This window comes from Mobula hypostoma, chromosome 2, assembly GCF_963921235.1.
Source record: "Mobula hypostoma chromosome 2, sMobHyp1.1, whole genome shotgun sequence".
Lineage (NCBI taxonomy): Eukaryota > Metazoa > Chordata > Chondrichthyes > Myliobatiformes > Myliobatidae > Mobula > Mobula hypostoma.
The window spans coordinates 118,764,046-118,791,563 of NC_086098.1; the positions used below are offsets into that span (position 1 = coordinate 118,764,046).

General features: G+C 40.8%; 1 protein-coding gene across 2 annotated transcripts in view; it reads right to left on the reverse strand.

Annotated features, from left to right (window-relative positions):
• The window catches only part of lrrc73 (leucine rich repeat containing 73), a 37,150-nt gene extending 17,436 nt beyond the window's left edge, over positions 1–19,714 (reverse strand). Inside the window, exons 1-4 of one of the 2 annotated variants that reach the window (XM_063040540.1) lie at positions 19,063–19,714; positions 18,816–18,950; positions 12,076–12,236; positions 2,724–2,846 (exon numbers count right to left, since the gene is read on the reverse strand). In XM_063040540.1, coding sequence (XP_062896610.1) covers positions 2,724–2,846; positions 12,076–12,236; positions 18,816–18,950; positions 19,063–19,334 — 691 coding nt within the window. In that variant the 5' untranslated portion in view covers positions 19,335–19,714. The remainder of the gene's footprint in view (positions 1–2,723; positions 2,847–12,075; positions 12,237–18,815; positions 18,951–19,062) is intronic. The other variant, XM_063040541.1, reaches the window with a different exon arrangement.
• Positions 19,715–27,518: the final 7,804 nt, after the last annotated feature.

The window sequence follows — 27,518 nt, forward strand, 5'->3', positions numbered from 1 at the left end:
CATTAAGTTAATTCCTCAAATGGAGAGATTGATGTTTGATTAAAGGCTGGGCTGATAATCATTAGAATATAAAAATATGACAGATGATCTTATTGAGACATAAAAGTTTCTAAGAGTACAGATGGTGAAATATTTTCCTGAGAGGGGATTTCTAGAACTAAGGAATATTGTTTGACAATAAAAGGTCCCCATTTAAAAAGTCAAACATAGAATAGTACAGCACAGTATAGGCCTTTTGGCCCATGACGTTGTACCGATCTTTTAACATAGTAATAGGCATCCATTAGTCTCATGAGACCATGGATTTGTGCCTTGGAAGGTTTCCAGGGCGCAGGCCTGGGCAAGGTTGTATGGAAGACCGGCAGTTCCTCATGCTGCAAGTCTCCCTCTCCACGCCACCGATGTTGTCCAAGGGAAGGGCACTAGCGCTGATACGCTTGGCACTGGTGTCGTCGCAGAGCAATGTGTGGTTAAATGCCTTGCTCAAGGACACAACATGTTGCCTCAGCTGAGGCTCGAACTAGTGACCTTCAGATCACCAGACCAATGCCTTAACCACTTGGCCACGTGCCAACACATACTCTTTTAACATACTCCAAGATAAATCTAACTATTCCCTCCCACTAAGTCCTTCAGTTTTCTTTCATTCATGCAGAGTCTCTTAAGTGTCCCTAATATTTCTGCCTCTACCACTCTTCTTCCTGACAGTGCATTCCGTGCACTCTGTAAAAAAAAATCTGCTTCTGACATATCCCATCCTTTCCACCAAACATCTTAAAAATATGTCCTCTCATATTAGCTATTGCTGCCTTGTGAAAAGGTGCTGGCCGTCTGCCCTATCTCTGCCTCCGATTATTTTGTACAACTCTATCAAGTTGCCTCGTGTCTTCCTTTGCTCCAAAGAGCCTTAGCTTGCTCAACAATTCCGCATATGACATGTTCTCTAATCCAGGCAGCATCCTGATAAATCTCTGCACTCTTTGGAAAGCTTCCAATTCCTTCCTCTCAGGCTGCCAGAACTGAGCACAATATTCTAAGCATGAATTAACTGAACTTTGACTTTAAATGTTATCAAAGACCTCACCCATCCCAGACATTCTCTCTTCTCCATCTCCCATCAGGCAGAAGATACAAAAGTCTGAAAGCATATACCCCCAGACCCCAGGACAGCTTCGACCCTGCTGTTATTAGACTATTGAGTGATTCCTTAGTATGATAAGAGGGACTCTTGACCCCACAATCTACATCATTAGGATCTTGTATCATATTGTTTACCTGTACTGCACTTTCTCTGTAACTATAACACTTTATTCTGCATTGTTATTGTTTTACCCTGTACTATTTCAAACCAATTTACCATTGAAAATGATAGTGGAATGTTCAAAGGAGATGTGTGAGCGTTTTTTTTTACACAAAGTGCTGGGATGAAGAAAATTTCCTTTCATTTGTGATTCTTCAGAATTATTTTTTGCAGAGAGCTACGGGAGACAAAGTCTTATTGATATTCAAGGTGAAGAATGACAGGCATTTCAACTTTCAGAGAATCAAGATGTATCCAATAGAGAGCACAGGGAAGTGGCATTGAGGCTGATTAAATCTGCCATGATCTCACTGATTGGCAGGGTAGGAATGAGGGCCCACCTGGCCCACTCCTATTCCTTTTTCTGATATTCCAATGTTCTTATGGGAAATGTGAGTTTATGAGTTCAAATATTTTTAAATATTACAGCCACCAATCTTATAAAATGTGTAAAGTTAATGTGCAGGAATAATTGAACGGCATGTTGGCCACTGCTCTCAGGGATTCTTTGCACAAATATTTGTTAAGGCTACACAGCAAGTATTGTGCATTTGCAGGGTATGTAGTAAACATTCAACAGATTGACAAAAAATAACTAGTCTTGCAGATGGTTAATAGTCCAGTAAAAGTAATCACTAATGTACTGTATTATTGTAAAAAGCAACCTGGTTACCTAATGTCCATCAGGGAAGGAGATCTGTTGTACTTATCTGGTCTCTTCTGACTCCAGATTCACCAAGGCATAGACAATAAACAGTGGTGTTACTGGATACACTACATCCTGTGAATGAATAAATAACTCCTCGGATGCTGCATTTTCTCTATGAATAGGACTGTTTTCTGTACTTCCAATGAAAGGTGCTATCAGTGAAATCTGTAAGATGTCAAGAGAGTTGTTTCTTCTATTTGGAAGATCTAAACTCAGGTCATTTTGTCAAGGTTGGGATTCATCCAATTCGGACTGAGATAAGAAATAATTATTTACTCAGCAAAGAAATCTTTTGATTTCTTTACTTCAGATAGGATGCATAGTTATTAAAAATATACAAGACAAGAATCAACAGAATTTTGGATACTGAATAAATCAAGGAGTGTGGGGATGAGGCAAAAAGTATATGTTTAGGTAGGCACATGAATATGAGGAAGATGGAGGGATATGGGCATTGTTCGGGTCGGAGAGATTATTCTTTGGGCTTTTTGATTTATATTTTAGCTGGTTTGGCACAACACTGTGGGCCGAAGAGCCTGTACTGTTCTGTGTTCACGGTTAGCCATTAGCTTACACAATGGCATTGAGGATCAAGAAGCTACATAGATGTGGAAGAAGGCTATTTCTTATATTGTGAATTTCAAAGGATGTTCCCGCAGAGTTGGCTCAAAGCAATATTCTGTGTCATTGTCACCTGTGATTAGACCTTCTCACCTAATGGATTATAATCTAAATTAAGAACACGAAGTTGAGAACTGTGTGCAACTGCAATCATCAGACGTGCCCATCCTTTCACTGTGATAGCAGGGTTAGCACTGAGCGTCAGTTCCTTCAGTCCTAGAGAAAACAGAATCAGTGTTAGGTTATGTCCAAGTTACAGTGCAAAGGGAACAAATAAAATCAGAATATACAAAACAAGGTCCTGTTATGACTTTTACAATTCCACCCGTTGGCTATTTCTAACTCTTAGCTATGCATTTTTCTGTTAGATACAAAAAATCCAGAGGCACTTTTTAGAGTTACACTAGGAAATGACAGTAATTAATGAAGTTACTTTTGATTTTTTGATATAATTTGTTATTTATTGACAGTGCAAACACTAGTTGTACTTAACATTTCATTAGTTATTTTATTTAGTTTTCATCCGACTGGGAACATTTTGGCTTGATGTTGTATACGAACTGCCTGAGCTGGGACTTTAACTTAATAGTTAAATGAGCAGACCAAACAGAATTCCTTATGTTTTCTCTTCTCTGTTAATTACTACTACTATTTAGCTGTCTCCTGTCAAACTGTTACAAAGGATCTTAAATAATATGCTTTATTGTAGTTGATTCTGAATAGTCTGATGGTAAGGGATTTGAATCTGTTTCTGTTAGTGCATAAACATGTAAACACATTAATTAGGAGCAGGTCATATGGTCCCTCTAGCCTGTTCTGCCATTCAATAATATTGTGGCTGATCTGATCATTGACCTCAATAGGGTTGCCAACATCGTATTCCAATAGTAAGGGAGAAGTTGTGGATGGGGCTTGCTGTAGCCAGGGTCACCACAAGTCCCACTGTATTGCACATGATCCTGGGAGTGGGTGGGTCCTGGCAGACACTGGGGAGATACTGAGTCCTTACCTCATATCTTCAGCTGCAGCCTCCACAGCGTTCCTCCAGGCCGTCAGAGTAAACTGGGTGATGGTGTCACTGGTTGCTGCTTTTAAGGAGTTGTGGATGTCCTGGGGATTCCCGGCCCCGCCCCCACGGCCTCTGTTGGTTTTATGGGGAAAATTAGCATCCGGTGTCAACGTCATCTGGGTCAGCCAACTTTCCTTTCAGATATGGGAATCCCATGCAATATGGGACTGTTGGCAACCCTAAGCTTCAATTCCACTTTCCTGTCTAATTTTGTAACCTTCAATATTCAGAAAAATAGCAATCTCAGCCCTGAAAATATTTATCCAGAATTTAGAGTTTTCTGTTTTGGAAAATGCCAAAAAAAAAGATTTTGCAAAAGAAATTCTTCCCTAGCTTAATCTTAAAAGCACTGTCTCCATCCTGCGACAACACTCCCTAGTCCTGGACTCCCCCACCAGGGGAAGTATCCTCAAGTTCTTACATGTTTCGATAAGGTACCCTTTTATTCTTCTGTACCCATCTGATCAACTTTTAATCAAAAAGACAGCCCTTCCATCCCAGAAATCAAGCTAGTGAACTTTCTCTTCCCTCTCTCAGTTAAGCTTAGTTGAGGAGACTAGAACAGCAAGGTCAAGTCCAGTTCAGATCTCACCTTTCAAAGGCCACTGTTTTTAAGAGATAGGTCAGTTTATGTGGGCTGGCCATTGAGAAGAATTCAGGGGGCTTGATTTTTTGCGCAATTGCAGCTGAAAGGGGTTCAGTAATATTGGGATTGCTTCACACTCTTGAGCCTTCTTGACAGTGTTGGCCAATCTAGATATAGGCTTTGGCTATGAGTTTGATGGTGCCTAGTTTGTTCCCCCAACATTTGGTTTGTTTCCAAATCCAGCTGTATGGACAGCCAGTCTTCTCTGCTGCCAGGATGAGCACTCTCACTAGATGCCATCTTGTCTCATTGTTAGGATGTAACAAGTGGATCAGCAGAGACTTCAACTATTCACCTTATTTATAAATAGCTTAGAAAGCCAGATATCCAAGTTTGCTGCTGACATGAAGAGTGGCATTTTAAGCAATGAAAATCAAAGTATTAACTAACACAGAAATATTAACAGATAAAACAAATGGAAGGCCATACATTTTATAACTAAAAACATAAAAAAGAATGCAAAGAACTTCCTTAATGGTGAAAAGCTGGTAGCAGTGGAGGTACTAAGAGCCTTGGAAACCACAAATACTGATTATTAAAATGTTGCAATAAAGTACAGAAAATAGTCAGGAAGGCTAATAGCAACACACATCAAAGTTGCTGGTGAACGCAGCAGGCCAGGCAGCATCTCTAGGAAGAGGTACAGTCGACGTTTCAGGCCGAGACCCTTCGTCAGGACTGGATGCTGCCTGGCCTGCTGCGTTTACCAGCAACTTTGATGTGTGTTGCTTGAATTTCCAGCATCTGCAGAATTCCTGTTGTTTGCGTTTTTAAAAGAAGGCTAATAGGTTGGTCATTACACCAAGAGAACAGTATACACTGCGGTAAAAAAAAGTCTTGCAACAGCTATAAATCCTTAGACTGTTCCTGCAGTACATTTGAGGGTTCTAGGCATCACATATTGGCAAAGACATAATATTCATGCAGGGCGTGCTGCATTGGTTTTCTACACTGAAACATGGATTCCAAGCGTTAAATCAAAATACTAGATTACAATAAGCACAATTTTAATACTTTTAACATCACAAAACATGCCAAAGCAGGTTATCAAAATAAACGTACTAAAGATAACTTAAAAAACTATCAATATTCTCAAAGTTATTACGAAACTAAATCTGAGCCACATAAATAGGTATCATGACAGAGGAACAAAATATTTGATAAATTAGTTGGTCCCTCCACTGGACACTTCTTCATATTTCTTTCTTTTTGGTTTGCAAAAAGAACTCCTCTCCCTGATGTGCTTTAGCTTAATCTTCCATCACCATCAACAACCACTCCACCTCATGCAATACCTTCCCAAATAACTGCACAGTACAACAATTGCACTTTTGCCTCTTCCTATTCCGCCACCAGGACCAAATATTCCTTTCCAGTAAAACAGGAATTCACTTGTACTTCTCCCAGTTTAGTGTAGAAGAGAATGTTCGTGAAACACCAGGGTGACTGTGAAACACTTCTATTCAGTCTGAAATCATATTTTGAGTGTCTGATCACTGTTTAATTCTCTACCCCACAGACGCTCTGAACTCTGCAATCTCTGCAGTCTACAATGTTCAAAATAACCTCAATTTTAACAGAAACAATAATATGAGTAGGCATGGTTGGGACTAGTGGGGAGAGGGCTAAACTAACCTGGCAGCAGTGTGCCTGATGAGAAAATTGAAGCAAATATACTGTAGATGTTAATGTATGGACATTTTAGGAATAAAAGGGGTGATCACTTTTATGTTATTATAAGCCTCCCACCCCCAATAGTCAGTAGGAATTGTGGACACAGCACAGCACATCAGAGCAAGCTGCTACCATCCAGGAAACGGTACTGCAGCATAAAAGCCAGGACCAACGGGCTCCAGGACAGCTTCTTCCACCAAGCCATCAGACTGATTAATTCACCCTGATACAATTGTATTTCTGTGCTATATTGACTGTCCTGTTGTACACACTATTTATTACAAGTTATTATAAATTGCACATTGCACATTTAGACAGAGACATAATGTAAAGATTTTTACCCTCATGTATGTGAAGTTGTAAGTAATAAAGTCACTTCAATTTAATCACCCCTCCCCCCATGGACTCTTTCTACACTTCTCATTATTTCAGTAAAGCAGCCAATATAATCAAAATCTCACACACCCTTGATATTCTCTCTTTTCCTTCTGCCCTTTGGGGTGAAGGTATAAAGGCTGAAAGCTTGTGCCACTGGGTTCAAAGGACAACTTCTATCCTGCAGTAATACAGCAAGTCTAGTACAAGAAGATGGGTTCTTGACCTTACAATCTACTTCATTATGGCCTTACACCTTACTGTCCAGCTGCAATGCACTTTCTCTGTAACTGTAAACTTCATTCAGAATCAGGTTTAATGTCATTGGCATATGTCATGAAATATGTTGTTCTGAGGCAGCAGTACAGTGCAATATATAAAAAATCTATAAATTGTAATACGAAATATATATCTAAAACTTTACATAAGTGATTTTTAATAAAGCAAACAAAGAATTGTGAGGCAGTATTCATGGATTGGTTCATTGTCCATTCAGAAATCTAATGGCGGAGGGGAAGAAGTTGTTCCTAAAATGTTGAGTGTGTGTCTTCAGGGATTTGTACTTCCTCCCTGATGGTAGCAATGAGAAGAGGGCATTTCCTGGGTGATGGGGGTTCTTAATGAAGGATGCTGCATTTTTGAGGCATTGCCTATTGAAGATGCCCTCAATGATGGGGAGGCTAGTGCCCATGATGGAGCTGGCTGAATTTATAACTCTCTGCAGCTTTATCCAATGTTGTACAGTGACCCCTCCATACCAGATGGTGATGTAACCAGTTAGAATGTTCTCCATGGTATATCTGTAGAAATTGGCTTGTCTTTGGTGACATACCAGATCTCCTCAAACTTCTAATGAAATATAGCCGCTGTCATGCCTACTTTGTAATTACATCAATATGTTGGGCCCAGGATAGATCTTCAAAGATGTTGACACCCAGGAACTTGAAACTGCTCTCCCTTTCCACTGCTGATCCCTCGATGAGGACCAGTGTGTTTCCTTGACTTCTCCTTCCTAAAGTCCACATCAGTTCCTTGGTCTTATTGACGTTGAGTGCAAGGTTGTTGTTGTAACATCACTCAATCAACCGATCTATTTCACTGCTGTCCACCTCTCCATCACCATCTGAGATTCTGCCAACAATAGTTGTGTCTTTGGCAAATTTATAGATACTGTTTGGGCTGTGCCTAGTCACAGTCATGGGTACGGAGAGAGTAGAGCAATAGGCTAAGCACCACCCTTGAGGTGTGCCAGTATCGATGATCAGCAAGGAGGAGATATTATTTCTGATCCACATTGACTGTGGTCTCCCGATGAGGAAGTCAAGAATCCAGTTGCAGAAGGAGGTACCAAGGTCCATGTTTTGAGGTTTGTTGATGAGTACTAAGGGTAAGACTATATTGAACACTGAGTTGTAATCAATAAATAAACTGCACAAACACTGGGTCCTGATGAAGAGTATCGGCCCGAAATTTCAACTGTTCACTCTTTTCCATAGATGCTGCCTAAATCCAGCATTTTGTACGTGATGCTTAATAAACAGCAAACTGACGCAGATATTGCTGTTATCTAGGTAGTTCAAGGCTGAGTGGAGAGCCAGTGAGATTGGATTTGCTGTAGACTATTGTGGCAATAGGCAAATTACAGTGGGTCCAGATCCTTGCTTAGGCAGGAATTGATTCTGGCCATAACCAACCTCTCAAACCACTTCATCACAGCAGATGTGAGTGCATCTGGGTGATAGTCATCGAAGCAGCTCACTCTGTACTACCTCAGTGGAATGATCTATATTGGTGGGAGGCAAAACAAAGTTTTTCACTGTACGTTAGTATATGTGACAATAACACAATTTTTTAGAGGAATGTATATGAAAAGAAATCAGAGATAGTTGAAGGAATAAATAGTTTGTAAAAATGATTTTACCTTTCCTGTTATTGCTACACTTGCTTTCCTCTTAGAAAATGAGGCTGGGGGAATAGTTAATGTGTCAGTGGGGGAGCACTTTAAGATTTGTGATATAATTCTCTTAATTTCAAGATAGTTATGCAGGATAGGTCCTCAAGTTAAAGTCCTAAATTGGGAGAAGGTTAATTTTGATGGCATTGGATAGCAACTTTCAAAAGCTGGTAGAGAGATACTGTTTGCAGGTAAGAGACATCTGGCAAGTGGAGGATCGTTAAAAGTTTGAAAGAAAAGGCCTGGATGGGCATCTTTGTTGGCAATGATCAGCTGGTTTGAAGGGCTTCCTTTTGTGCTGTATGTCCCTATGAATTTGAATACCTATAATGACCTAACCTCCATAATCTTTTGAAAATAGAGGAATCCAAAGATATACCCACCTTCAGCTAGAAGTTCCTACATACCTCAGTTTTAATTGACACCCGTCTAATTTTATAACCATGTGTTCTTATGCAAGATACTCAAACCAAACATTTTAACTTCTATCCTGTCATGGTCCCTAAAGATCTTAAATGTTTCAGTAAGATTATTAATCGTTCTTCTGAACTCAGAGTATGTATTTCTAATTCAGCCACTCATAATAGCATAACTCTCATCACATAAATTACCTTCCAGATCTCTTCTGGATTGACTCCAATGCCAGTGTATCCTTTATTAAAATTCTTTTCACAAAACTGTGCATAGCACTCCAGGTGCAGCCTCGCCAGTACCTTGTACAATTGTAACAATACTTTGCTTTTTCTAAACTCCAACTCTCTTTCAATAAAGGTCAACATAACAATTGCCTTCCTACATGCTGCACCTCCATACCAACCTTTTGAAATCTGCACACAAGAACACCTACATCCCTCAAGGTTTTCATTGAAGCTATCTTATTAAAACAATGTTCTACATTTATTTAAATATTTGAATTTAAATTCCTGCATTTAAATTAAATTCCCATATCATAGTTTAATTTCATCTCATGCCTCTGATTCAATGGTACAGAACTTTGGCTGTCATCTGATGAGTCAATTCCTACTCTACTAATCAGCATACAGTACTGCATGTTGAATGGGATAACGATGAGGGTGCATGGGGTGTGGGGGGGGGTGGTTTCGTCCTGCTGTCAAAATCAGGCTTTCCATGTGAGATTCAAATTATACTGTCAAATCAATGTCACATCTGGACCAATGTCTCTAACTGTCCACTTTGCATAGCTCCTGCACGCAAACACAATTTGACCACAAGTGCAATCAGGATCCTCATTTGTAACTGCAGCAAATCAGCATCCATAGCACCAATGAAGGAATCCTATGCAGCTGAACTTCTAGGCCTGAAAGCGAAACCACAACCACATGTCTACAGCTGTAGCCATCTACTAATGCCATCTTCACCCATGGTGAATTAGATCAGCTGCAACAGCAATTTAATTAGACCTAAATACAGAATTAAAAATCTACAGCATAGAGTATTTTAAAATGGCTGAAATTTTTACATGACTACAATAGAACACTTTGAAAGTGCCTTTTCGATTGATTACACAAAGCCTGAAAATGATATGACTTGTCCTATGTACACGTAAGACACTTTTTTTTTGGTAATTCTGTCAATGGTAATACGTGAAGTGTTAAAAGATAACTTTTAGGCACAGCAGACAATTAGGAGGTTAAACAAAATGTTGGCCTACATTACAAATTTTATGTTGGACTACACTGCAAATGGTATGTTGACTTGCATTGCTAAGCATTTCAAGTACAATATAAAAGGCTCAGAAATTCTAAAATTATAAAAATGCTTCTAAAATGAAGCAGATTCACACTGATTTTCAAAGGTGGCACAGAAGAGAAATTTCATTAAGAGCAAAACATGGAGAATGTCATCAACATAAACGTCACAAATTTCAGGTCTGTTGGAAACCTACCTAATTTCAAAAATCACAAAACATATAGGATCTCGGCTTTGTTAATGATCAGCAATATTTCCCACCAAGGTAGGAGCTCTTAAACCAATAGTTCATAACAGGAACTGCAATGGAATTCAGGGAACCTGACGTGGTGCTGATATTATGACAGATTTCTGACAAACAATCATGTATTGACACATCAGAAATTGGCTCCTCTACCACATTCTACCCCAACCTACACCACCCTGCTTAAAGAGAGCAGAAAGTCTTACCTGAAACATTGGTGACACCTGGTTCATCAGAGAAGATTCCATGGCTGTCTTCAGTGGTAGACCCTCCCATAGCAGTTCAGGTAATGATATTCCCCCTAAACTCACACTGGGTCAGGCATTCATCCTCCCATTAAGGCTTGCTTTTCTAGTTGAGGCCCACACATTTCTTCAGTATAAATGTACATTCAGAGTTACCAGCAACAAAGTTAAATGTGCACTGCACACTGACTTCACCACTGCCCACTCAGCGTTGTGTATTTCTGGTTGGACTGAAGGCAGAGAGAACCGCAATATGATTTATTAACAATAGTATATTCTGCTTTTGATTTCCAGCTTTAAATCTTTTGTGTAGCATACAGAAAACAAGGGATTTTCAGCCCAGATTATCTCTTGAAATCTCCTGAAAATCAAAAAAAAAGTAAAAGCTGGAAATCTAAAATGGGGAAAAAAAAAGAAAATGCAGCAGGACAGGCTGCATCTTTAGGAAGAAAAAGAGAAATATTACAGGTAGAAGACCCTTCATCACAGAGCATATGCAGTCCTGATGTGAGGGGTTATCCTATGAGAACACAGAATATAAGAAAAAGGAGTAGGAATGGGTCATTCTGCCCTTCCAGCCTCACCGCCATTCAACAAGATTATAGCTGATCTTCTAACTCAACATCATATCCCTTGTTTCTGCTATTATCCAAAATCTATCAATCTCTACTTTTAATGAACTCAGTGTCAAAGCTTCTTCAGTCCTGTGGAAAAGAAACTTCTAATTTCACTTTTTAAGTGAAGAAGTTTCCTTTCTTTTCATTTCTCAATGTTCTGTCTCTAATTCTGACTGTTACCATTAGGTCTAGGCTGCTCAGCCTCAGGAATCATCCTATTTCCACTCATTGAGGATTCCATTTTTTTACTGTTTCAATAACATCACCTCTAATTCTCGAGGAGAGATTGACTATATAAGCCTATGTGCACTAAAGTACAGAAGAACAAGTGATCATCTCATTGAAACATGTAAGAGTCTGTAAGGTAATTTACTCTTAAAAGAGTGGATGATTCAGAGTAAATGGTCAGTACTGAGATGATAAGAAGCTTTTTTATTGAATGGATTTTAACTTGTTGGAAACTCTAGCCCCTAGGGTTATGGATGCTCAGTCACTGATATGTACAATCAATTGAGACTGATTGAATGTCCACACTAAGAAAACAAAGGTAGATGAAGATTAGGCAGAAAAGTGGACAAGGTTCATGATCGACCATAATCTTACTGAATGTAGGGCAGACTTGAGGGGCTATATGGCCTCCTCCTCTTTGTGTTCTTATAATTTTTCACACCCTTATTATTGGATACTAGCGTGGAAGAAATTAAACCAGATACCCATAGTATTTGGTACATTTTGCTCATTACCCACGGTGAACTCAACATGGAATAAATTAAACCAGATACCCATAGTATTTGGTACAGTTTGCTCATTACCCACGGTGAACCCACCTAGGTTGAGTGAGTGGAGCATCAGAGCCTTGATGTCACTGTCTGCTGTGGTTGTACAGCTGAAATGACATACAAAATCCATACCTGACTTTGCTCCATCAGGTGGTAACAGTCCACAGATGAGATTTATTGCTTCATCACCCAAGACACAGTCTCCGAGGTCCAGTGATATGAGGGAGGGATGCAGGGAAAGGGCAGGGTTTAGGACAGCCAATCCAGAATCAGTGAGAGGACTGCCATGAAGACTACATGAAATAAAGAAGTCACATGTTGACAATTAGTTAAGTAGTTCGGGAAACACCGCAACAGCACAGACAATTTCAACATATAGTCAACTCCAACAGTCTCAGGACTTTGGTTGTTCCAGATTGGCAAATTTTGCAGATTTTTTGACTGTTATTCTGATAAATGCCCCAACACACTTAATTCATGCTTTTTAGATGTCACAATGTATTCCAATAAACTTTCCATCGAACCCAGTAAGTTTAACGAGTTGGAGAAAACAGGGCCCTTGTCATAGTGAAGGGTGTGTAACTAAACCCTGATGAATTTAAAGAGAGTTTGGGAACCAAGCTGAAAGGGAAACAAGGCACTGGTCAATTAAAAGGGAGCAGAGTAACTATGCCATGTAGACAAAAGGGGATTCTAGAAAGTAAACAGAATGAGGACATGGGTTCATGAACTGAAGGAAAGTGTGGCAATTGAGTCTCAGGTGAATTAAAGGAGAGCGTGGGAACCAGGACCTGCCAAGATGAAGGGGATTGCAGTAAATATTACTGGTTGTGTAAGATGCCGAACCATTGGGATTTCTGAATAGTCTAATAGTGGATTATCAGAGTTTTACTGAAATTGACATTTAGAGGGTATAACTAATGGGAATATCTTATACCAGGAATGTGAAACACCAGGTAAGATACAGCAAACAATAAGGCATTGGAGTGTTAATCTACTAACTTTTCAAAATTACTACAAGCCACTGTGAAAGTGAAAACATTCTTTGGCCAGGCCCAGAAAATATTACAGCACCATTTTCCTTCAATAGCTGTGGTGACTGTTAATTATAAAACTATAAAAAAATACAATTCAGGAAGAGTCCACATAGTCCCTTGATTCATGTTGGCAACCCTGCAGGTTATGTCTCTTCAATTTTTGCCTACTTGCTAAATGAGCAGAAGATCCCTCTACCACCCTTTCAGGCAGCAAGTTCCAGATCGCCACAAGTCATTGAGTGGATATTATTTCCAACTCTCCTTTAATCTTTCTACTAATTAAATGAAATCGGCACCCCCTATTTGTGACTATACTGTGAAAGAAAATAGATGATGGGTGAGTTGAGTGGTTCTCCAATCTGGCAATGTACTGACAAACGTTTCGTCACCATGAGAGGAAGACATCGTTAGTGCGCTGTTGATTGTAGTGTGTCCACCAAAGGGTCGGACTTTATATACTTTTCAATAAGCCAATCAGCTGAATAGTGATTAAATGTTTGCAAGTAAATTGCCAAGATTGGAGAACTCAACCTATCATCCACCTGAGCAACACAGCTGAATTATTTCCAAAAATAGATGATTTCTCTTTACACTTTCTAGCTCTGCCATACATTTAAATACTCCAGTTGTTCTTGTTTTGAAGGAAAAAATCACAGCTGAGTTGTCTTTACTCCTAAATTTAATCCAGCAGTCCTTTCAGTGACCTCATAAATCTATTCTGCAACTAAGGCTAACACAATTTTACTGTAGTGAGGTGATCGGAACTGTACACGGTACTCTAGCTGTAGCCTAATTAATATTCTATGTAGTTCTAACATAAGTTCCCTACTCTTATAGCTGCAGCCAAAAACATACATGCTTTCTGTATGCCTTCTTAATCAGCTTAAATATATCCGCTACATTCCAGCACTAAAAAATCCTTTACACACCTTAATATACTTCCACTTATTGTTTCTCCTTCCTTTATTTTTTCATTATCCCAAGCTACTCCAGGTTAAATTCATTAACCAATATAGCTGTCACCTATCCATATCTTCCTGAAGCATTAGATGTTTTCCTTCACCATCATGCAAATTTTTTTTTATTGTGGCACCAATGTACAAATCCAAATAATTTACATATTCCATGAACAGCCAGGAATTTAACAATGAGCTTTGTGGAACCCACTGTAGTTACTAAAGTCTCATCAGCAATTTACTCTCTAGTGAGTATATTTTCAATCTATTTTGCCATTTTTTCTTGTATCCCATCGACTTTTGCCTTAATCACAGATCAGATTGATCCAGTGGCAACACAGGTAGACAAGGATGCTGACGATGCCTCTTGTCACATGTGCCTTCATTAATCAAGGCACTCAATGTACGGGTTTGGACAAGACAATGGTGAGAACATCTGGGAATACTGTGTGCCATTCTGTTTGCTAAACTGTAAGCATAAAAGGGTGTAAAAAAGATTTGTGAGGAGTTATCAGGATTGGAACGCTTCAGTTACAAGGAGGGCTGGATAGGTTGGGCAACTTTCCCTGCAGCATAGAGACTAAAGGTGAGAAGATAGAGATGTATAATATCACGAAGGTCATAGTCTTTTTTTTCCAGGATAGGGGAATCTAAACGTAGAGGGTATAGATTTAAGGTGTAAGAGAAAAAATTTAAAGGGGTCTTGATGAGCAACGAGTTCAAACACATAGGGTGGTGGGTGTGTGCAAAGAGCTGCCCAAGAAAGTGGTAGAGACTGGTACACACCAAAACTTTGGACAGAGGTAGGAAGGTTTGTGGGGATATGGGCCAAATGCAGGAAAATGGAATTAACTCAGGTAGGTTGGTTGGCCTGGATGAATTACGCTGAAGGCCTTGTATCTGTGCTACATAACTCCATGAAACAGCCTGCCAAGACCTCAGTATGATCAGGTTGTGTGGAATCTTGTACAGAGTACCCCTATGTCCATTGCCCTCAATAATAAGTACACCATTTTGGATACTATTGAGGGGACGACTTACCGGGGGAGAGCTGCAGTGACTGGGTTTCTGGCTGTGGCTCAGAAGTGAAGAGAATGAAGAAGACAGCAGTGGACAAGAGATTCCATAGTTAGAAGAAAAGAGACAAGATTCAGTGGACGCGATAGAGACACCCGGGTGGTATGTTGCCTCCAGGTGTCAGGGTCAGGGATGTCTTGGATTGGGTTCATGGCATTCTAAAAGGGGAGGGGGAGCAGCCAGAAGTCTTGGTACATTTTGACATAAGTAGGAAAGGTGAGCAGGTCCTGAAGAGAGATTTTAGGGAACTAGGTTGAAAGCTGAAAAGCAGGACCTCCAGGATAGTAATCTCTGGATTGCTGTCTGTGCCATGTGCCAGTGAGGGTGATTGGGATGATTTGGCAGGTGAATGTGTGGTTGAGGAACCGGTGTAGGGGGCAGGGGTTCAGATTTCTGGATCTTTGGGATCTCTTCTGGGGAACAGGTTACACCTGAACCCGAAAGGGACCAATATCCTTGTGAGCAGGTTTGCTTGAGCTGCTCGGATGGGTTTAAGCTAATCTGGCAGGGGGATAGAAACCAAAGTGATAGGGCTGAGTATAGGGCAGTCGGTTTACAAACAGAGATCAGTATGTTGTGAGACTGCTCGTAAGGACAGGCTGATGATGGGGCAAAACTGCAGTCAACAAGATATGTCGCAATGTAAAAGGGGGATAAAATTGAAAAGGGTGATAAATACAGGACTGAATACAGGTGTTATATTTGAATGCACACAGTATATGGAATAAGGTAGATGAATTTGTAGCACAATTAGAGATTGGCAGGTATGGCATTGTGGACATCACTGAGTCATGGCTGGGGGAAGATTATAGCTGAAAGCTTAACATTCAAGAATCACCGTTGTATCAAAATGACAGGCAGGTAGGCAGAGGGGCTGGAGTGGCTCTGCTGGTAAAAAGTGAAATCAAATCCTTAGAAGGTGTGACATGATCAGAAGGTGCAGAATCCTTGTGGGTACAGTTAAGAAACTGCAAGAGTAAAAAGACCCTGGTGAGTATTATACAGGCCTCTAAAGAGTAGAAAAGATGTGGGCTACAAATTACAACAGGAGATAGAAAAGGCATGTCAAGAGGACAATGCTACAATAGTCATTGGCAATTTCAATATGCAGGTAGATTGGGTTGATGCCGGATTCCAACGGGGTGAATTTGTAGAATGCTGACAAGATGGCTCTTTAGAGCATAGAGCACTAAGTGATCAACTATTCTGGATTGGGTGTTGTGCAATGAACCAGAAATTGATTAGAGAGCTTAAGGTAAAGGAACCCTTCAGAGTTAGTGATCATAGTATGATAGAATTCACCCTGCAATGTGAGCGGGAGAAGCTTAGTAATACAGTGGAGTAAAGGGAATTACAGATGTATGAGAGAGGAGCTGGCCAAAGTTGATTGGAAAGGGACACCAGCAGGGATGAAGGTAGAGCAGCAATGGCTGGAATTTCTGGGAGCAATTTGGAAGGTGCAAGATAGATACGTCCCAAAGAAGAAGTATTCTAAAGGCAGCATGATGCAACCATGGCTGACAAGGAATATCAAAGCCAACATAAAAGCCAAAGAGAGAGCATATAATACAGCACGAATTAGTAGGAAGTTAGAGGATTGGAAAGCTTTTAAAAACCAACAGAAGTCCACTAAAAAAGTCATAAAGAGGAAAAAGATAGAATACGAAGGTAAGCTAGCCAATAATATTAAAGAGGGCTGCCAAAAGTTTCTTCAGATATATAAGGAGTAAAAGAGGGGCAAGACCGCTGGAAAATTATGCCGGAGAGATAGTAATGGGGGAACAAGGAAATGGTGGACGAACTGAATAAGTATTTTGCATCACTCTTCACTGTGGAAGACACGAGCAGTATGCAGGATATAGAAGAGATCACTTAGGAGATGAAGCTTGGGAAACTAAAAGGTTTGATGGTAGATGAATCACTTCATCGGGGTTCTGAAAGACTTGGCTGAAGAGATTGTGGAGACATTAGCAATGATCTTTCACAGATCACTAGATTCCAGCATGCTTTTGGAGGAATGGAAAATTGCAAATGGCACCCTACTCTTCAAGAAGGGAGAGAGGCAGAAGAAAGGAAATTATAGGCAAGCTAGTCTGATCTCAGTGGTTGTAAAGATGTTGGAGTCGATTAAGGATGATGTCTCAGGGTACTTGGAGGCACATGATAAAACAGGCTGAAATCAGTATGGCTTCCTCAAGGGAAAATCTTGCCTGACAAATCTGTTGGAATTTTTTGAAGAAATAACAAGTAGGATAGAGAAAAGAGAATTGGTGGATGTTGTGCACCTGGATTTTCAGAACGCCTTTGAAAAGATGCTGTACATGAGGCTGCTTAACAATTTAAGAGCCCATGGTATTACAGGAAAGGTACTAGCATGGATACAGCAGTGGCTGATTGCCAGCATGAAAACAGTGGGAATAAAGGGAGCCTTTTCTGGTCAGCTGCAAGTGACTTGTGGTGTTTCACAGGGGTGTGTGTTGGAACTGCTTCTTTTTATGTTATATGTCAACAATTTGGATGGCAGAATTGACTGCTTTGTGGCTGTTTGCGGTTAACACCAAGATAGGTGGAGGGACAGATAGTTTTGAGGAAACGGGGAGGCTGCAGAAGGACTTTGATTAGGATAATGGGAAAAGAAATGGCAAATGGAATTCAGAGTCGGGAAGTGTATGGTCAATAAAAGCGTAGATATTTTTTAAAATGGAGAGAAAATTCAAAAATCTGAGGTGCAAAGGGACTTGAGAGTTCTTGTGCAGGATTCCCTTAAGGTTAATTTGCAGGTTAAGCCTGTGGTGAGGAAGGCAAATGCAATGTTAGCATTCATTTCGAGAGGACTAGAATATAAAATCAAGGATGTACAGTAACTGCTGAGGTTTTATATGGCACTGGTGAGGCTTTACTTCGAGTAATGTGAGCAGTTTTGGGTCCCTTATCTAAGAAAGGATGTGCTGACATTGGAGAGGGTTCAGAGGAGAATGATTCCAGAAATGGAAGAGTCGCCATATGAGGACCAACTGATGGCTCTGGGCCTGTATTCACTGGAACTCAGAAGAATGAGGAGGGATCTTACTGAAACCTATTGAATGTTGAAGGCCTCGATTGAGTGGATGTGGAGAGGACGTTTCCTCTGGTGGGGAAGTTGAGGACCAGAGGGCACAACCTCAGAATAGAGGGACGTCCATTTCAAATGGAGATGAGGAGTAATTTCTTTAGCCAGACAGTGGTGAATCTGTGGAACTTGTTGTCCCAGTCAGCTGTGATGGCCAAGACCTTGGGTATATTTAAGGCAAAGGTTGATAGATTCTTGATTAGTCAGGGCATGAAAGAATACAGGGAGAAGGCAGAAGACTGGGGTAAGAGGTAAAAGGGTCCATTATAATGAAATGGCAGAGCAGACTCGAATGGCCAAATAGCCTAATTTTGCTCCTATATCTTACTATTTTATGGTATTAGTGTGTGGAAGCAAGTTACCTTCAATTCCAAGAGGCAACTGTGAAGAAGAGGACAATTATCTGTCTAAATTCCACCATGAAATTCAAACAACTATCTGAAATGTAAAATATAATCTTGTATCTGACATAAATGAACATATCAGATTATTCTTTTCAAGGAAGGCAATCTGCCATCTTTGTGCAAACTGGTACTTGGGAAAGAACAGAGCAATTAAAAGTTGCTGCTCACAAGGAGGCAACTGCAGGCATCTTTGGCGCAGAAGTGATGGAGCTTGGCTGAGAAGGAATTCAAGCCTGGGACAGCGTAGAACGATTAAAATGTTTATAAATAAAGAACTGGACTGGATCACCTGATCTTGAAAGGCGAATGGAGGATATTCTGCACGGATCCGGGAGATAAATGTTTCAAGTTGGAAACGTAAACATTATTTTTCACTCTCGCTAGAAGCCTCCCTCCATGCTGCGTATTCCCAGCATCATAGATTCTGCATGGAGAAGCACACTGCAAGTCATTGCTACCCTTCCACTATTATAACCCCTTCTCAGGTTGTACAGTACAATCCTAGGAGCACCCATTACCCCGTCGACAGTACTTACAACAGGGAGTGGATGGATCTGTTGGCGACGAGGGCTTCTGCCAGCTGCTGCACCCGGGCCAGGGTGCTGACCACACCAAGGTTGAGGTTGAGCTGCGCCAGCGACTGGCAATCGGCTACATGGCGGCTGATGCGGCCGAAATCGCGGTCCGACAGGTGACAGCCGCGCAGGGAGAGCAGCCGCACCGAGTGGGCCCTCAGGGACTCACAGATATCCTTGACCTCGGCCGAGGAGAGGGTCTCCCCGGAGATCTGAATGGAGCCTGCCAGCATGGCTCCGCCGTGCGCCGCCGATCAGCCGCCTGTTACCATGGACACCGCGTCCGCTGCGGCCCACTTGATGCCGCCGCCTCGCCCGCTCGCTGACCGGCCTTCCCGCCCATCCGAGGTTGGTGCAGTGTAGCCGCCAGCCGCCAGCCGCCAGCCGAGGGGGAATCCTTTCTTTTGCCGATGCGGTTCGGGGATCGGAGTATTCGTCACAGGGATGGTAATCGTCCGCAGAGAGATGGATGCTCCGCTCCGCGCCTCACCGCGCGGGTTCTCGCACCCCGTCGCCAGCCGCACACGCTCAGGTTACGCCGCTGCTTCTGCAGTCCCCCGGGACCGAGAGTAGGCTGAGTGAACCACCTCCTTAAAATGTATTACAGAGCATAAATCTGTAAGTTAAAAAAGCAATAAATAATGTATAAATTTTAAAAGGGAAATGAATGAATGGCAATGCAGTAGATGTCACAGATAGATTTTTAAGAGACCTTTGGCAGGATATCCTACAATATTTTCAATAAAGGTCAGAGAATGTGCATGGGACAAGTAGCAAAAGTTCAAAGAATGTTTATTATCAAAGTAAATACGTGTGGCCATATAAAATCCTGAGAATCATTTCCTTGTAGGCCTTCTCAATAAATCCATATTTATCCATATTATGGATAAATAATATCCATAATATAATCAATGAAAGAGCGTGACAACTTGGACGTTCAACCAGAGTGCAGACAATTTGAACACCGGCCCAGATCGGTGCCGAGAGCTGATTTCGCTCCTCAGCGCCGCTTATAATAGGCATCCATTAGTCTCATGAGACCATGGATTTGCGCCCTCGAAGGTTTCCAGGGCACAGGCCTGGACAAGGTTGTATGGAAGACCAGCAGTTGCCCATGCTGCAAGTCTCCCCTCTCCACGACACCGATGTTGTCCAAGGGAAGGGCACTAGGGCCGGTGCAGCTTGGCACCGCTGTTGTCGCAGAGCAATGTGTGGTGCGCAGGTTACTCCTCTCTCAATGGCACTGAGGCTATGAAGACTGCCCAAGCTGCTATGTTCTGTGCCCATTTATATGATGAACTGATAAGCCAGGCTTTGGGCCTACTCTGGGCTGCTCCGGGGTTCGGATCGGTGGTCTCAATTTGGTTCGGAATGTTGTTGTTCGCTTCAATTGATGGCATGGTTTGTGTTTTATTACCCCCCCCCCCCGTTCTCTTGCGCATTGGGTGTTGGTCTTTTATTTTTATTTTTTCTTTCATTGGGTTCTTTCAGGTTTCTTGCTTTGTGGCTACCTGTGAGCAAGGAAATCTCAAGGATGTATCATTTATACATTCTTTGATAGTAAATGTACTTTGAATTACAAAAATAAATTAATAAGCAAAAAATATTGAGAACCTAAGACGAAAAGTCCTTGAAAGTGAGTCCATAGATTGTGGGAACATTTCAATGATGGGGCACCTGAAATTGAGTGAAGTTATCCCCTTTGATTCACCACCTTTGATTTGATCTGGACAGCAAACTTGAATATAGCTTTGGAGCTGTGTGTAGCCACACAGTCATAAGTGTAAAGTGGGTAGAGCAGGGGCTAAACACACAGCCTTGTGGTGCACCTGTGCTGATGGAGATCGTGGAGCAGATGTTGTTACCAACCCGAACTGACTGGAAATCAAGGATCCAATTGCACAAGGAGGTATTGAGGCCGTCTTGGAGAGTTTTGAAGGGTTGATGGTATTGAATGCTAAGCTGTAGTCAATAAAGAGCATCCTGATATATATATCTTTGCTGCCCTAATATTCCAGGGTTGTGTGAAGAGCCAATGAGATGACATCTGCTGTGGACCTGTTGCTCTGGGAGGCAATTTAGAGCCAATCTAAGTCACTTCTCAGGCAGGAGTTGATATGTTTCATCATCAACCTCTCAGAACACTTTACCATTGTGGATGTAAGTGCGATTGGACCATTGTCATTGAGGCAGGTTCTAATGTTCTTCGTAGGCACTGCTATAATTGAAACCTGCTGAAGCAGGTGGATGCCTTAAACTGCCGAAGTGAGGGGTTAAAGATCTCAGTGAACATTCCAGCCAGTTGATCAGCACAGATTTATCCTACTTGGCCAGGTACCCCATCTGGGTCAGATGCTTTTTATGGGTTCACCCTCCTGAAGGCTGCTCGCACGTCGGCCTCAGAGACTGAAATCACAGGATTGTCAGAGGCTGTGGGAGTTCATGACGGTTCAAAACGAGCATAGAGGGCATTGAGCGAAGCCGTGTTGTTGCCTCTGTCACTTGATTTATAAGAGATGATGGTTTTCAAGTCCTGCCACAACTGTCGAGCATCCTTCGTTGATTCAAGTTTAGTCTGGAATTGCCACTTTGTCCATGAAGTGGCTTTCCGGATATCATTGCATATTAGTTTTGAGACATAAAAAGCGTGTAAATGAAGCTTATTTCAGTTGAAAAAGATAGTGGCGTTCCAGAAGTATCATTGTTAGAACCATTGTCATTCACAAATTATATTAAAGATTTATACCTTGGAATAAAAAAAAATTCTAAATTTGCAAATGACAATAAACTTAGAGGAGGAATATAGATGCTGAAGGGATAATCAATACTGATCACGGTTAGCAAGTCTATAAAGAAAGCAAATAAAGCATTATAAATTATTTTCAGAGAGCGGTTGAAAAGTCTGTAATTTATGGTCAATCTGTATTGAAGCTTGGTTGGACCATGGAGTGTTGTATACAGTTCTGGTTGCGATATATCAAAAGAATTACAGAGGCAATGGAACAGGTGCAGAGAAGATTACAGGGGATAATACTTACAAATTTACTGACAAAACTTATGGAGATGGTCCTGGCAGCATCGGATGTATGAACTGTGAGTATAACATTCAAACAGATATGTTGCAGCTCTACAAAGCTTTGGTTAGGCTGCAACAAAAAATATGCTGGAAGAACTCAGTAGGTCGGGCAGCATCTGTGGGAGGAAAGGAGCTGTAGATGTTTCAGTTTGAAACTCTGCATCACAATTCCTTCATGAGTTTTTCAAGCAGATTGTTTGTTGCTCCAAGTTCCAGCAGCTGCAATTTCTTGCATCTCCTTTACCTGCACTTGGAGTTTTGTGTGCAAGTCAGGTTGCCCATTACAGGAAGAAGGTGGAGGCTTAAGAAAGGGTGCAGAAGATATTTACCATAATGCTACCTGGATTAGAGTATGAGATTAAAAGAAGAGGCTGGACAAACTTGGGTTGTTTTCTCTGGAGTGTTGGAGGCTGAGGGCCGACCAGATCGAAATTTGTAGTTAAACTAATTTTCTTTTGGCTATGCATGATCCATATCCCACCATTCTCTGAATATTCACATGTCTTAACAGTCTCTTAAACACCTATATTGTATCTACTTCCATCACTCCCCTGGCAACCCGTTTTCAGCACCTATCACTTTGTGCGTAAAAAAACACTGCCCAAACAGCTATAAATATTCCCCCTCATGCACATCCTCTAGTACTTGATACTTTGGCCATGGAAAGAAGATTCTGACTGTCTACCCTGAATGAATATGAATAAGGTAGGGAAAGGAAAGGTGGGAGAATATAGTATTTTTAAAAAATTGTCTACTTTCGTGCACAAAACAGAAAAATACCAATCTATTTGTTAAATGAGAAGTGCCAATCCATTTGTTAAATGATAAGAGATTGGTTCATGTTAGTATTCAATGGGCGCTAGGTGTGCTTCCATACAAGTTGCTGAAGGCCAACATGCAGGAGCAAACGATAAGAGGGAAAATGGCATATTAGCCTTTATTATGAGAGAATATGAATAGAGGAGTAAGGATGTTCTATTGCAGTGATATAGAGCTTGGTAATACTGCAGCAGAAGTATTGTGTATCCATTTTAGCCTCCGTCTTTTAAAAAGACACATTCCTATCATAAAAGGAGTGCAATGAGAACTCACTGGATTCAGGGATGGTTGTGCATTGGAGTCTCCATTCAGGAATTGTGCTAGGAAATGGCACTGATCTTATGATTGGCAGATTAGGCTCAAAGAGCTGAAAGCAGTACTCCTCTTCCTAATTTGTATGTTCCTATGTTTTATTGCAGATGTGAGGGTATATAAATCAGGAAATGACAAACAGACTGGAACTCTTTTCATTTGAGAATGCAGTGGAGGTTGTTAAATTATGGAAGGTTTTAATAGGGTGGAGAAATATGCAAAGTTTCCACTTTTATAAAGAGCATAACTAGGGAACACCAGTTTAAGACAGTCATTAAAGAATTCGGAAAAAAGATGAGAACATGGAACTTGCTTTAACTGGCTTAGTGTAGAGATGCTTTTAAGGGGAAGCTGTATAAATATGAAGGAACAGAGAATAATTCTTGAACCAACTAGCAAAACCCTAATCATTACAGTATAGTAACACTATTATCATATTGCACCAAAATGGACTTCTTTGTCCTAATCTGTTCTTTTTTTTGTAAAAATGGCACGTAATTTATGTTTTTCTTGTGAATGTTGCATATATGATGCTATGTGTCTGTGATGTTGCTGCAGGTAAGGTTTTCATTGTACTTGAGCATACATGTATTTGTTTTACAACAAGCTCGACTTGACTTAAACATTTAAACTTATAGTTTTTAAAATAATTTGTTCATTCTTTGGATGTGGACTATGCTGGCAATACCAATATCTACTGGCCATTCCCAATTACCCATAAAATGAGGAGGCAGTTAAGAGTCAAACATATTATTGAGTCTGGAGTAATGTTTAGGCCAGATTGGATAAGGACATCGTATAGACTTCCCTGAAGGATATGAATGAAGCAATTTAATGATTGCCATTTTTGAGATCAGCTTTTTATTGCTTTTCCAATTCTATTTAATTACTTAAAATTAAATTCTCCAGTTGCTGTAATAGGATTCCAACTTGTGTTCTCAGATGAATAGTCTCGATAGAACATAGAACAGTACAGCACAGGAAAGAGTTCCTTTGGCCCACTGTGTCTGTGCCAAAAATGGTACTAATCTTAATAATCCCATCCACCTGCACCTGTACTCTATCCCTCCATTCCATGCCTGTTCATGTTCCATCACTTCCCTACCATACTCAATGTAAAAAAAAACATAGCTTATAAATTGTACTCCATATTGTCTTAAAGCTATGCCCTCTGGTTTTTGATATTTTCATTCAGGGAAAAAGACTCCTTTTCTATACCTCTCATATTTCTGTCAGATGTCCCCTTGGCCTCCAACTTTCCAGAGAAAGCAATCTAGGGTTGTCCTTCTTCTCCATATAATTGATCCAGGCAACATCCTTGAAGAACATCCTCTGTACCCTCCCCAAAGCTTCCACATCCTCCCTATGATATGGCAACCAGAACTGCACACAATGCTCTAAATGAGGTCTAACCAAAGTCTTATGCAGCTGCAACATGACTTCCTGGCTTTCATACTTAGTAAGCTGACTGATGAAGGGAAATACGCTGTATTCCTTCTTTACCACCCCATCTACTCAAGCTGCCTCTTTCAGGGAACCACAGACTTGCATTCCAATATCCCTTTGTGCTTCAGTACTCCTTAGCATTCTGTGCTGTACATTTTCCCCTTACATTTGACCTTCCAAAGTGCAATACCTGGCATTTGTCCCGGTTAAACTCCATCTTCTAACTGGTTTACATCCTGTTCAATATTTCGAGTCTTCCTCACTCTCCATCACTCTGCACAATTACTAATCATCCCTTCTATATCTTCTTCATTATATACATCACTAACAACAGAGGTCTCAGCAATGATCATTGTAGATTTCTACTAGTCATGGATCTGCAGTCAGAATACTCTTCTACCACTGCCTTCTGTTTTCTCTGCCCAAGCCAATTTTGAAACCAGTCTACCAAATCCCCGTGGATCCCATATCTCTTAATCTTTTTGGATCAGCCTACTATGAGGAATATTGTCAAAAGTTTTACTAAAGCCCACATATACAATACCCACTACCCTCCCTTCATCATTTTCACCAACTCCTCAAAAATTTCAATCGTTTATGACATAATCTGCCCTACACAAAGCCATGCAGACTATCCCTAATAAGTCAATGCTTTTCAGATGGGAGTAGATCCTATCCCCAGGAATATTTTTCCAATAATTTCTTGCCACTGATGCTAGGCTCACCGGCCTATAATTTGCTGGTTTGTCTCTGCTGCTCTTCTTAAACAGAAAAACAACATTGGTTCCTCTCCAGTGCTCTGGGACCTTGCTTGTGGCTAAAGAGGATTAAAGAGGCTGCAGCAATCTCCCTTCTTGCTTCTCTCGATAACCAAGGATAGATCCCACCAGGCCTGAAAATTTATCCACTTCAATGCTCTGCTATAAACGTAACACTTCTTCATTCTTGATATCAACGTGGCCTAGAATATCAGCATACAGCTATGTGATCCTGTTGTCCTCTATGTCCTTTTTCTTGATGAATACTAATACCAAGTATTTATTTAGTACCTTGACCATCTTCTCTGGCTACAGGCATAAATTTTCTGTTTACTCTTTGAATGGTCTTATACTCAATCTTGTTGTCCTATTTTTAAATTATGTACTGTATAAAATGAAGTGAGATTCTTTTTAATCCTGTTCACCAATTATATTTCATGATCCTTCATTGCTCTCCTGTTTCCCTGTTTATATTCTGTCCTGCTTCCATTACATTCCTCAAAGGCCCTATTTCTATCCAGCTTCTGAAACATTACATGTGTTTCTTTTTCCTTTTGGACTAATTTTCTCTCATCATTCAAGGTTCCCAGATTTTGAAATCTTTACTCTGTGAAGAAACACTCCTGGATGCACCTAACAACTCAGCACCACCTATGCATCTGGCACTAAGGAAGTCCCAGTCAATAATGGTAACATTAAAGTCACCACTATAACTCCAACGTCTTTCCAAACTCTGCTGAAATAATCTGCATAACAGTGGCTATATTTCATTAGGAGTTTGAGGAGATTTGGTATGTCACCAATGGTACTTGCAAGTTTCTACAGTTGTACCATGGAGAGCATTCTAACTGGTTACATCACTGTCTGGTATGCAGCAAAAGCTGCAGAAAGTTGTAAACTCTGCATGGGCACTAGCTTCCCTAGTATTGCGGACACCTTCAAAAGGCAGCACCCATTATTAAGGACCGCCATCATCCAGGACATGTCCTCTCCTCATTGCTACCATCTAGGAGGAGGTAAAGGAGCCTGAAGACATAAGCCAGTGATGTTAAACAAGTTTCTGATCTCGTTCTTCTGTCTCCTATTGGTTCTTGGGAGGCCCGTAGTATGGCCCCATCATTGTGGTTTCACCTGTTTCCAGATTGGATGCCCATCCAGGATGTCCTTTCTAAGTGCTGCTATGACGTTCTCCCTGCATCTCTCCCACCTCTTTACAAGCTGTGGCTGCTTGTCCAGTAATTTAACCCCTATACTTCCTGAATATAAGTTAACAATAGATGGGAAGAGGCCCAAATGGCCAGTTTGAACTGAATAGATTGTTTCTGTGTCACATATTCAATATAATCCATCACCGAGGGGATGTTGAAATAAAAATACAGTTAACTTAAAGTAAAACAGAAGTGACCAGAAATACTCTGACATTTGGCAGCATTTATGCAGAAAGAAAAAAATTAGTTAAGATGTCCAGCCAGACAATTTACGAAGACTGGCCTTATTTTCCCATGAATGTTGGCAATTTAGGATGATCTTAGAGTTACTGAGAAATTCAGCAAGGAAATAGTTGGTTTGGTCCACCCAATCAGCACCCTATCTATTTAGCCTTATCCTACTTTAATCCCATTTTATGATGGGCATTTTACAGCTGCCAGTTAATAAACCAACCCTCAGCCTTCTTTGCTCCAGGGAAAATTATCCAGGCCTATCTAGTTTCTTCTTATAACTTAAGCCCTCAGGTTCCAGCAACATCCTTGTGAATCTTTTCTGCACTCTCTTTACCCTAATCAAATCCTTCCTATAGGATGGCGACCAGAAATGCACATAATATTCCAGGTGTGGTCTCACCAACATCTTGTACAAAGATGAAGTCTCAACTCTCATAGTCAGTGCACTATTTGATGAGAGCAAGCATGTCATATACTTTTTTCACCACATTATTTGTTTGTGTCACCAATTTCAGAGAACCACATAGCTGTAGCTCCAGGTCTCTGAACTACAATACTCTGCAG